At 58.7% G+C, this 10,990-nt stretch overlaps 2 protein-coding genes across 3 annotated transcripts; one reads left to right on the plus strand and one right to left on the minus strand.

The window, feature by feature from the left end:
* The first annotated feature begins 285 nt into the window (after positions 1 to 285).
* Positions 286 to 8,311, plus strand: LOC125917812 (putative methyltransferase C9orf114). 2 transcript variants are annotated; one of them, XM_049623912.1, is made up of 12 exons: positions 286 to 828; positions 1,382 to 1,427; positions 1,741 to 1,866; positions 3,702 to 3,861; positions 4,096 to 4,185; positions 4,306 to 4,355; positions 4,548 to 4,678; positions 5,642 to 5,714; positions 5,820 to 5,918; positions 6,367 to 6,469; positions 6,664 to 6,811; positions 7,723 to 8,311. In XM_049623912.1, exons 1-12 carry the CDS (start codon positions 793 to 795, stop codon positions 7,855 to 7,857), a joined length of 1,197 nt encoding a protein of 398 aa, XP_049479869.1. In that variant the 5' UTR covers positions 286 to 792; the 3' UTR covers positions 7,858 to 8,311. The 2 variants fall into 2 exon arrangements, with proteins under 2 accessions (XP_049479869.1, XP_049479870.1); XM_049623913.1 differs by lacking the exon at positions 286 to 828 and adding an exon at positions 838 to 1,050.
* Positions 7,864 to 10,976, minus strand: LOC125917813 (endonuclease G, mitochondrial; the record flags this gene model as incomplete). The annotated part of the gene is made up of 3 exons (XM_049623914.1): positions 7,864 to 8,205; positions 9,366 to 9,475; positions 10,512 to 10,976. Coding segments are annotated over 3 exons (858 nt in total), but the record flags the coding sequence as incomplete, so codon positions are not given.
* Positions 10,977 to 10,990: the final 14 nt, after the last annotated feature.

The raw sequence follows: 10,990 nt of genomic DNA on the forward strand, positions 1-10,990 counted from the left end.
GTAAACCTAAATTTGCTCTAAAAAATTAAGTCTCTCTCTTTTTTTTTCATTTATTTATTTTTGAGAGACAGAGACAGAGCACAAGTGTGGGAGGGGCAGAGAGAGAGGAGGCAGAATCCCAAGCAGGCTCCACGGTCTGAGCTGTCAGGACAGAGCCCAAGGAGGGAGGAACCGTGAGCTCAGGACCTGAGCGGAAGTCAGGCCACTTAACCAACTGAACCACTCAGAAGCCCCTAAAAAACTCTCTTATGGGTGCCCAGCTGGCTCATTCGGTAGAGCATTAGACCTCAGGTGGGGAGTACAAGCCCCACATTGGGCATAGGGCTTACTTAAAGAAATTAATAAACTAAAAAAAATTTTAACAAGTCTGTTAATTAAAAGAGAGTAAACGAACGAATCTATAAAAGAGTTGGATTAAATGATCTCCAAGGTCATTTCCAGCTCTGACTCACACTCCAGCTCTGGGCCTCAGGGTCCCCAGGTAGAATAAAATCAAGATGAGTTTTGAGTGCCACTCGTGCAGAAACGGCGGGCGACTCTCGAGCCGTCCACGGGTCCAGGACAACACTACACAACCTGCCCTTTGGACCCCGAGCCCTCCGCAACTGGCCCCCAGACCTCGGCCCCCAACTCACCGCGGGAGCTCATCCCAGCCCAAGCGCTCGCGGAGCAGGCAGACGCCCGGGCCACGCCCCCGCGCGCCATTGGCTCTCCGATTGGACGGCTGGGAGGAGGTGTGGCCGGAAGGGGTGAGTCTGATTGGCGGGGCGGGGCCGACGGTGAGCGGCGAACATGGCGGAGCGTGTCAAGAAGAGGCCCTGCGGCCCGGTAGGTGGCTGGAGGTGAGGTCCCGGGCAGGACGGGGCGCGGGGGCGCGAGAACGAGCCGCGCGGGGGCCCGTGGCGGGGTAGTGCCGTGTTTCCCGTTCCCTGCTTGTCGCTGACCCGAGGCCGGAAGCCCCGAGGTGCCGCATGCTCGTGGCCGCGTGCGCCCCTGCCTGGATGAGCACCCAGGGTGGGTGCAGGGCCCGGACAGCGTCAGGTAACCCAGGTAACTCGAGTCCTTTCGTGGCGTATCGCTTCTGACTCCCAGAGTGACAGCAGGCAGGTTCTTTTTCCCTGAGCCTGTTTCGTCTTCTCTCCGTTGACACCTCATTCAACAACTTGTTGGATGCTTACTATGTGCCAGACCTGGTATTAGGCCCTAGAGTATAGCGGGTCCCTTCCCCCCGACGCTCTCCCTAGGGTGGCAGTGGGGGGGGGGGTGCCTCACCACCCCCATTTTACAGGCAGGGGGCAACTTCGCACCAGAAAGTTGCACCCCCCCCCCCAGTTGTGATCATTCAGCCTCACTCCTATACCTCTTCCCGTTTCTTCTCCAGGGTGAACATGGCCAAAGGGTCGAATGGCGAAAATGGAAGCAACAGAGTAAGTAAGGGGGCTGGGTGGGGGCTGGGTGGGTGGGGTGGCGGGGGATCCACTGAACCTTGCCCGATGCCACTCCAGCAGTGCACTGCTGAACCCTGTGGAGGGCCACCAGGTCTGTCCGCTCTGGGTCCCACAGCACCCAAAATGGGAAAGAAGGGGCCAGAAGCCCATATGGCTCCTCTGGCTGCTCACTAAACAGCGCTGGAGAGCCCAGGCTGAGCCCTACTGAGACGGCACCATCTCCCGGACTGCTCCGCGTCGCTCTCCCTCCAAGCCCTCTCCCCGCCACCAATCCAGATGTCCTCTCATCCAGAGAAAGAGGAGAAAAAGAAGTGGAAGGACCTCAAGCTGATGAAAAAACTGGAGCGGCAGCGGGCCCAGGAAGAACGGGCAAAGCGCCAGCAGGAAGAAGAGGCTGCTGCACAGAGGGAGGACCAGGGTGAGCAGGCTGGGTCCTGGGCAGGGCAGCCAGTGTCCTATCTGGGAGGGGCCTTAGAGACCAGTGGGTGTAGAGGTCCTGATGGAGAAACTGAGGCCCAGAGACTGGGAGAGACCCGGAAAACTGAGTCCTAACCTCCTACTTAGGTGGGTTTAAATCCTGTGGAGGGAAAGTGTCACATATCATAACTTTCTATCTCCAGAACTCATCATCATCATGATGGTGGTTTTTCACTTTTTTATTGAGCCCTTTGTGTGCTTTAATTTAGTTTTTCATTTACTTATTTTGATTTTACTTTATTTATTTATTTAATTTTTTAAAAGTAAGCTCTATGCTCAAGGTGGGTCTTGATCTTACGACCCTGATATCAAGAGTTGCATGCTCTACTGACTAAGCCAGCCAGGCGTCCTTTATTTTGATTTTATAATAGAATTTGGGGGTTTTTGGGGGGGAGAGGGGGTGCCTGGGTGGCTCAGTCAGTGGAGCATCAGTTGACTCTTGGTTGCGTTTTGGTCACGATCTCACGATTTGTGAGGGCTCTGCGCTGACAGCGTAGAGCCTGCTTGGGATTCTCTCTGTCCCTCTTGCTCTGCCCCTCCCCCCTCAGGCTCGTGCTCTCTTTCTCTCTCTCAAAATGAACATTTTTTAAAAAGAAACGATTTCTTTAAAAAAGGATTTGTCTTTTTATATCATTAAATAATAGCTGCTCAAAACAATCTCCCTTCCTGGGGCACCTGGGTGGTTCAGTCAGTTAAGCATCTGACTCTTGGTTTCAGCTCAGGTCGTGATCTCACGGTTCGTGGGATCGAGCCCCACATCTGTGCTGTGAGCACAGAGCCTGTCTGGGATTTTCTCTCTCTCTGCCCCTGCCCTGCTCTTGTGCAAGCTCACTCTCTCTCTTTCTCAAGATAAATGAACTTAAAAATAAAATCTCCCTCCCCACAAAAATATAGACAACTAGAAAGAAGAAAGAAAAAATTCCAGCAAACGTTGCAGTGAAAGTTTCTCCAGATATGATGTTGTACCCACTTATACATATGCAGAGAACATACAGATACAGTTTTATAAAGTGAGACCACTTTATCTGTGAGCTTCTGGAGCTGGTTTTTCTCATCCCACATTGAACCCTGGGTGTCCTTGCACATCAGTACATCTGGATCTACCCTAACAAATTGTGTCTTTTCTCCTCGTCTAGACCCAAACCTCAGGAGGGTTAGGGCATCATAACCTCTAAGCCCATTGGTGATGGTGACAGTGGAGACAGAAACTGAGCATGTCAGCTGTTTTACACACCAGGGAAGCCCTTCATGGGTGTTCCGTCCTGTGGCTCCCATTGGACGACTGCGGGAGGGAAAGTATGGTGGTCCCTCTAGAGCTAGACAGCCTGAACCCAGATCTCGCTGTCTTGCTTTTTGTGTGACCTTGGGCCACAGGTTCTCCATGTCTCGATGGGTATCATGGTAATACTTTTTAGGGTTACTGGGTAAATGCACACATATAAAGATGCTAATAATAGCTCTCTTTATTATCCCCATTTGACAGCTGGAAATGGAGGCGGTAAGGGGCGGAGCCAACCTATGAACTTAGGCCAATGTCTCTAACCACTCCCCAGTCTTACCCAGGGGTGTGCCCTGCTCATGGGAGCCTTGGAGACCACTGGGTCCGTTTTCTTCTTGGGGAGATTGAGGCCTGGAAAGGGGAGTTGGATCTGATTTGCTGACCTCAAAATTCCTCCCAGAGGGAAAGTTGTCTAACTCTGAGCCCTGGGATTAGAGGAAGTGAAGGGAGAGCACAGCCCTGGCCCCTCTGACCACGAACAACCTTCCCCTGCCCAGGTCGGCCTTACACCCTGAGCGTGGCCCTGCCGGGCTCCATCCTGGACAACGCCCAGTCACCGGAGCTTCGTACCTACCTGGCTGGCCAGATTGCCAGAGCCTGCACCATCTTCTGTGTGGATGAGATTGTGGTGTTCGATGAAGAAGGCCAAGATGCCAAGTGGGGAGCCATCCAACAGGGCACCCGGGCTCAGGGAGGAGGGAGGGGCTGCTAGGACTGGCTTTGCTGCATTCTTTTTGCCTCCTGCTTGCCTGGGCTGAGAAATGTCTGAAATGCCCCCGGTGAATCTGGCGGGAAGAGTCGCAAAGCAGGGGACCACAGAGGTCAGACTGGGTGGAGGAGCTCTCGAAGGGAGGGCAGTAGGCTCTGGAAGGCCTGTCTTTCTCTCTCCAGGACTGTGGAGGGTGAATTCAGGGGCGTTGGCAAGAAGGGGCAGGCGTGCGTGCAGCTGGCCCGGATCCTGCAGTACCTGGAGTGTCCGCAGTAAGGGGGTGAAGGGCAGACTGGCCTGCGCGTGGTGGGGTGGGGCAGGGTGGTGAAGGTGCAGGTCAGGCAGGAGGTGGCCTCCCCTGGGAACTTTCTGAGATCTGCGTTCTTTGCTAGGTACCTAAGAAAGGCGTTCTTCCCCAAGCACCAGGATCTCCAGTTTGCAGGTAAGGCCGGAGTGGGGGCTGACCCCCATTTCCCATGGATCACCCCCCAGACCCCGAGAAATTGCTGTGCCGGTGGGAGAACGGGCCCAGGCAGGGCAAGGCCTGTGCGTGGTGGCAAGCGGCAGGTCTGTGGCAGACCTGAGGCTTGGAACTCCATACCACCGTGTGCTTTTGCACCCCTTCCACCCACAGGGCTTCTGAACCCCTTGGACAGCCCTCACCACATGCGTCAGGATGAGGAATCCGAGTTCAGAGAAGGCATCGTGGTGGACCGGCCCACCCGGCCAGGCCACGGGTCCTTTGTCAACTGTGGCATGAAGAAGGTAGGAATTGGGAGGGTGGGTTGAGACATACATTGGGGACATACCCTGGCTATGGAAGGCAGTGGGGAGCCCTGGACCCAGGCTTCTGTGCCTGGTCTTCCTCCACTGATGCAGGTTTCGGCCAGAGAAGTGCCCCGCAACAGGGCTCAGTAGGTAAAGCCAGGAACAGATCGACTGTTTCTTGAAAACTAAATGAACAGGAGACAGTTCTCATGGTCAAACCCAACCCAGCCCAACCCTGCAGCAGCGAGTCCAGAATCCCTCTGGGGCGGCTCCAGCGAGCATGCAGACCCACCCTGGGCCTGGCACATTCATCTGCCGCCTGGCTACGCTCAATTCTCCTGGAGTCAGAGGCAGAAACACTTCCATGTGTGGGGTCCCCTCTCCCCGCAAAAAGAGCAGACCAGGATGACCCAGACCCTGACCGCAGACGAAAGGAGAAAACACAAGAAGCGTCTAAAGGGAAAGGAAGCGCCCCGTGTCCTGAGTTCAGAATTGGCATGAGACGCAGACATCAGCTGTTCTCCATCCCATCTCCCATTTACCTCATGCCCGGCCCTGGGCAGTATAGCAGTAGCTGTTGTTTATGGAGAGTTTCCTGATTGACAGATGAAGAGAGCGAGGCTCAGAGAGGCTATGTGGCCCGCTCAAACTGCTGCAGCTAGTAAGTGGCATGGCCACTTCTGTTCAAAGCAAAGACTGGGATCTCATCTCACGAAACACTGCCTACTCTGTGCCAGGCCCAGAGCATTCATCTCTGCCCAGTGCCCTGGGGTAGTCATCTGGCACGAATGGTCTCTTGTGAGCAGGTCTGGCGCAGGTGCCAGAGAAAGGGGATGGAGGTTGACCTGGACCCCTCAGGTGCCTGGCCAGCCCCCGCCCCCATGCCCCCACATCGGGGAGAGCAGTGACCCCTGCTGGTCCTGTGGGGAATAGCACCCATTTCTCCTGGCTTCTCCCTAGGAGGTGAAGATTGACAAGAACTTGGAGCCTGGACTTCGGGTGACCGTGCAGCTGAACCAGAAGCAGCTCCCAGGTATCTGGAAGCTTCCCAGCATGGCCAACATTTGGGCTCGGAGCCGCCTCCTTCCACCTCCTTGTCCCTCACCCCATCTTCACAGCCTCTCCGCTTCATCTGCAGAAAGCAAGACCTACCGGGGCAAAGTCGTGTCTTCGCAGGACCCTCGCACCAAAGCTGGTCTCTACTGGGGCTACACAGTCCGGCTGGCTTCCTGCCTCAGTAAGGACGGAGTTTCCTCCTTTGAATATCTGGCCTCTCTCTGGGAGGCTACAGAGAGCCTTGCCTGACCCAAAAGGCAGACTAGGGGCTTTGTCCTACCACCTTACTGTGTGACCTTAGGCAAATGCCTTTCCTTCTCTGGGCCTCCGTCTCCCTGAGTGTGCTGCCTGGAATATTGTGAAGGACTTCTGAGAGAAAGGATTGTGATCGATTAGTAATGTCTGTCGTGGGGCTGGGAATAGGACATAAGGACAGATAGGAGTTCTGAGAGCTCCTTCCTCCCCACCCTCCACTTGGTTTCCCCAGTCTAGCACAGGCATGGTCTCCTGGACTTCCCAGGAACAGTGGAGGGCCTGGGTGTGCCTCCCTTGCCCGAGTCCCCTTCTCCATCCCTCCCCCAGGTATACGTATACACATAGCTAAGTGGCTATGTGGGTCTCTCCCCCAGGTGCCGTGTTTGCTGAGGCTCCCTTCCAGGACGGGTATGACCTGACCATCGGGACATCAGAGAGAGGCTCAGATGTGGCGTCTGCCCAGCTTCCCAGCTTCAGGTGGGTATAGCCTGGGGCAGGGGCCGGGGAAGGAGGAACGAGCCGGAAACAGTCTGGGGGGTGGGGGGAGTGATGTGCAGAGCTGTACGGGCTGAGCCCCTACTGCATACCGGGAGGTGGGGACTGAGTGCTCTGGGGAGCTGCATGCAGTGTGGCCTCAGCGAGCAGTCACTGATCCCCTCTTACGGGCACAGGCATGCTCTCGTGGTGTTCGGGGGCCTCCAGGGGCTGGAAGCTGGAGTGGACGCAGACCCCAACCTGGAGGTGGCTGAACCCAGCGTCCTCTTTGATCTGTATGTCAACACGTGCCCCGGCCAGGGCAGCCGCACCATCCGCACGGAGGTGAGCCCGGTGAGCCCGTCTGCCTCCCCGCTCTAGCCCCAGGCCGTCCTCCAGGTTCTGCCACCAGCCAGGGGTGTGGCCAACGGGAGTGCGGCTCTCCCCCGCCCACCCTGCTCAAGGTTGTCTCGAGCCAGCCTGCCCTGGAGATGGGTTCCTCACTACCTCAGTCTCTGACCACAGCAGATTCCAGCAGGGACCGCGTATGAGTGAGCAGGGAGTCAAGAACCCTGGGTGCTCGTGGCCCTCCAGCTGCTCCCAGGCTGGGTGACCCAGGAGACCCTGGCCACCCCCACCCTGAGCCTCGGTTTCCCCAGCTGTACTCTCTGTGTTGCACTTCCTCACGCGTGACGGTGGCGGGCAGGGCGGTCCTTCCCACTGGGCCTCACTGGCACCTCAGTCCTGTGGGGCGCAGTGTGTAGCTAGCTCTGGGAGCCTCAGTCCTGGGCATCTGTGGAACCCGTGGGCCCACTTGTGAGGCCAGCACAGGCAGCACACTGTAGGCACTTGGCTTCCATTACTGTCAAAGGGTGGGGAGTACACAGGTGGACTGCCCCAGTCTGTCCCCAGGGGTCCTGCAGGGGCCACACCCTCCCAGCAGGAACCCCCCACACCCACCCTGTACCAGGGGCTGTGAACTGCCTGTCGCCTTTGCTAATCCTGACCCTGGGAGGCAGGTATTATTCTGACCATCCTCTCTTTAGAGGGAGACACTGAGGAACAGAGAGGCAAGGCCCTTCCCTGGTGGGGCATGCAGCCAGCCGGGGTCAGATCAGCAGGGTGAAGCTGAGCCTGCTCTGAACTTCCTTGGGGCTCTGCTGAGGGCAGCAGGCCCTGGGGGGTTGGGCACTGCGAGGCTGGGGGCCGGGCTCCCTCCAGCCTCCCGGGCCCCAGCCTGTTGCTTTCCTCTCCAGGAAGCCATCCTCATTTCCCTGGCCGCCCTGCAGCCTGGCCTCACCCAGGCGGGAGCCCGTCAGGCCTACGACAGCAAAGCAGCAGCAGGGGAGCCAGAGGTTCCTGGGGTTCCCCCGGGACAGACACAGCCATGACTCGTCTCCAGAAATCACCACCTTTAATGCAGCCCCACCCCCGCAGTCTGGCAGGGCTGTGGCCTTCACTTGCTGCCTGCAGTGACGGCCTTTAGGCTGCCTGCCCGTGCCAGAATATTTGGCACGAAGAGCAGCCCCGAAGCCCGCTCAATGCTCTCGATGGGCACCAGGAAGCGCTCCAGCGGAACCGCCTCGTCCACAGGAGCGTTGGGCATCACATAGGAGCGGAGTTCGATTTGCCCGCCTGCGGCCTCCAGGATCAGCACCTTGAAGAAGTGGGTGGGCACCGCCACGTGGTTCTTCCCGATGACCTGATACTTCACATAGGACTTCCCGTCAGCCTCCGTCCTGCGGGCAGAGCCGGGCACACATGGCTTTTCAGGGCTCCCAGGGCGTCTGGTCGGACCCACGGCTGCTGCCCTGACCTGACTTCCAACTTGTGTCAGCCTGTAGGACTGCCACCTCAGCGCGAGGCTTCCGTGCCCTTCTTGGCTCCCCAGGAGGCTGGGATCTCCCTGCAGGGTGAACACTCTCCTACCTTATTTTCCTCGTGCCCAGCACTGGGTCAGGCAGGGCGGGTGACAGCAGTAAACGTTACTCAGAGAATTGGGCCTTGTGGACATTCACCTTCGCTCCTGCAGACACGTGCTTACGTTCTACCTACCCCTGCGGAGGGTGAGCACCAAGTGGGCAAGGCCCATGAGCCCTGAATCCCCTGTGCCAGCATAGGCACTGGTGTCCGGAACACTGACCGGGTGACTTCCGGTCTTCCCCCTGTCAGCAGGCCGTCGAAGGCACTTGCAGTGACCATCCCCCCCCCCTTTTGACTCCTAAGCGACCATGAGGTGGGTAGTGGCTATTATCCCCATTTTACAGGAGAGGATATTGAAGTCACTTGCCCACTCCTCTAGAGATCAGGTGATAGGCCCTGGATTCCTTCTCAGGCCTGTGGACCTTGCCGTAACCTTTGCCTCCATCTCGATCTTCAGTAGGCCAGAAAAATCACTGAGCATGCCCAGAGGAGCTCAGTCCCTTCCACCTGGGAGGCAGGGCTACAGAGGGCCCAGAGTGGAGGCTCAGGGTCAGGGAGAGGGAGTTCAAACCCTGGCTCCAGGGTGAGGAGGGTGAGGAGGATTGTTCCAAGCAGAGGAGACCGAAGGCAAGAGCCTGACCTGACGAAGGCTTTTCTATCTGGGTAGAACGGAGTCGGGTGCGCATGGCAAGAGGTGAGGTAGGAGAGAGGAACAGAGGCAGATTTGGGGCCTGGTGCCATGCACAGAGGAGACACGGTCTAGGTGGGTACCCGACAGGTCTCTGGCTGTAGAAGTGGAATTAGGGGGCCTAAAGTAGGGAACGGACAGGCTTGTGAAGAAACCAGATAACGTGACCTGGCACTGAGTGTGGACCCAGGGGCTGAGGCAAGCCTGAATGGTGAGAGTGGCAGGAAGGGGCCTCTAGGGAACGGGAGGCCCTGGCATCCCCAGCCCCCACTCCAGCTCTAGCCTTACCTGGGCAGGAAGAGCGGCCCTGTGCACACATAGACATTTTGGTAGGTGCGGGTCAAGCTGCGGCTGTACTTTTCCAGGTTGTTCCAAGCATTCTGGTTGAGGTGGGGCACCTGGTTGGAGACGTGGGGCTCAGAGGCTGGGGCTGGGGCCCTTCCCCCACTGTCAGAGGGCGGGAACTGACACCAGGCTGGGACAGTCCGGCGGGGAGTGGGGTGGGCAAGCGTGCTGAGGAAACCGAGGTTCAAGGAAGGAGAGATTCCTTAAGGCCACCTGGCCATGAGGGTGGAGCCAGAGAGAGCTCGGCGGGTGCCAGCCTGCCCCCGTCTGGAATGGGACAACCAGCATCCCAGGATCAGAAATGCTTCTCAGCTGCAAAGGGCTCTGCTAAGGAAAGGGGCACTTCTCCCTCTTCAGAGAAACAAGCCTCCCGGCCAGTCCCCAGGGGCTCACGGGAAGGCCAGTTCTCCAGCGCTACCCGCTCCTTTGCCAGTTTGAACCACATGCAAAGCCTGGCTGGAAGTCATGGATTGCTCCTGACTCCGTCCCTTGAGCTCTCCAATGTCCTAAATGAGCAGGGGACTGCGGCCCTAAAAGAGCAGAAGTCAGAAGGGAGGCTCAGACCCCAGGGGCTTCACGCAGAGCCCCAGGTCAAGTCTCCAGGCCCCGCTGGGAACAGGCCTAGAGGCACGGCACACAGTGACTGCTAACCGCTGTCTATGCTAGTTATTTTCCTTAGACTCCTGTAAGGCTGGCAGGGTAGGGACAATGGCTGAAAACTCAGGTTCCTCCAGACAGACTGCCAGGGTCTCCTGCTGTGTGACAGTGGGCCAGTCGCTTTGCCTCTCTGTGCCTCAGTTCCCTCATTACAGATAGTACTGCTTGCCATGGACCAGGAAGCGTGCTCGATACTCTTGTTTGCACTGTCTTCGGTTCCTCGGCGCTACTGCGAGAAAACCGAAGCCCAGGGAGGTGCCCAGAGGCCCACAGTTAGGGTCAGACTGCAGAGCGGGTGCTGGGCGCCCCCGTGCTCGGTGCCTCCCGCCTGGGGCGCGCGGGGTGAGCAGCCAGGCGCCTGAGCCGCGCGCGCACTCCGCAGCTCCCCCGCTCGAGGGGCGAGGCGAGCGCGGGTCGGGGCGCGGGCGCTACCTGGGGCGCGACGTTGCTCAGGTAGAAGGTGTCGTCCATGGCCTTCTGGCTCCAGCGGTGGTTGGCGGCGGCGGCGAGGTGGCCGCGGTCGAAGCCGCTGCCGCGGTAGTCGGCGTTGGTGGCGCGGTGGTACGCATGCACCGAGTCGTCCTCGCGGAAGTCGCACGAGCGGCGGTCGCCGTCGCCGCAGAGCCGCTCGGGCCGCAGCTGCTCGACCACCCAGAGCGCGCAGCGGGTGCGCGGGTCGTAGCACAGCACGTACGACTCGCGGCTCTTGAGCTGCGCCAGCCCCGGCAGCCCGTACTTGGCCAGCTCGCCGGGGCCGCCGCCCGCCGGGGTCCCGGGCTTCGCGGGCACCGCGGGCAGCTCGGCCGCCGCCGCCACGGGCAGCACGGGCAGCCGGCCCAGGAGCCCCGGCGCCGCCCTCGCGTCCGCCCGCCGCCGCCACCGCCAGCCCTCGTCTGGCGCAGCTCAAGAGC

Source organism: Panthera uncia, unplaced genomic scaffold, assembly GCF_023721935.1.
Source record: "Panthera uncia isolate 11264 unplaced genomic scaffold, Puncia_PCG_1.0 HiC_scaffold_2492, whole genome shotgun sequence".
Lineage (NCBI taxonomy): Eukaryota > Metazoa > Chordata > Mammalia > Carnivora > Felidae > Panthera > Panthera uncia.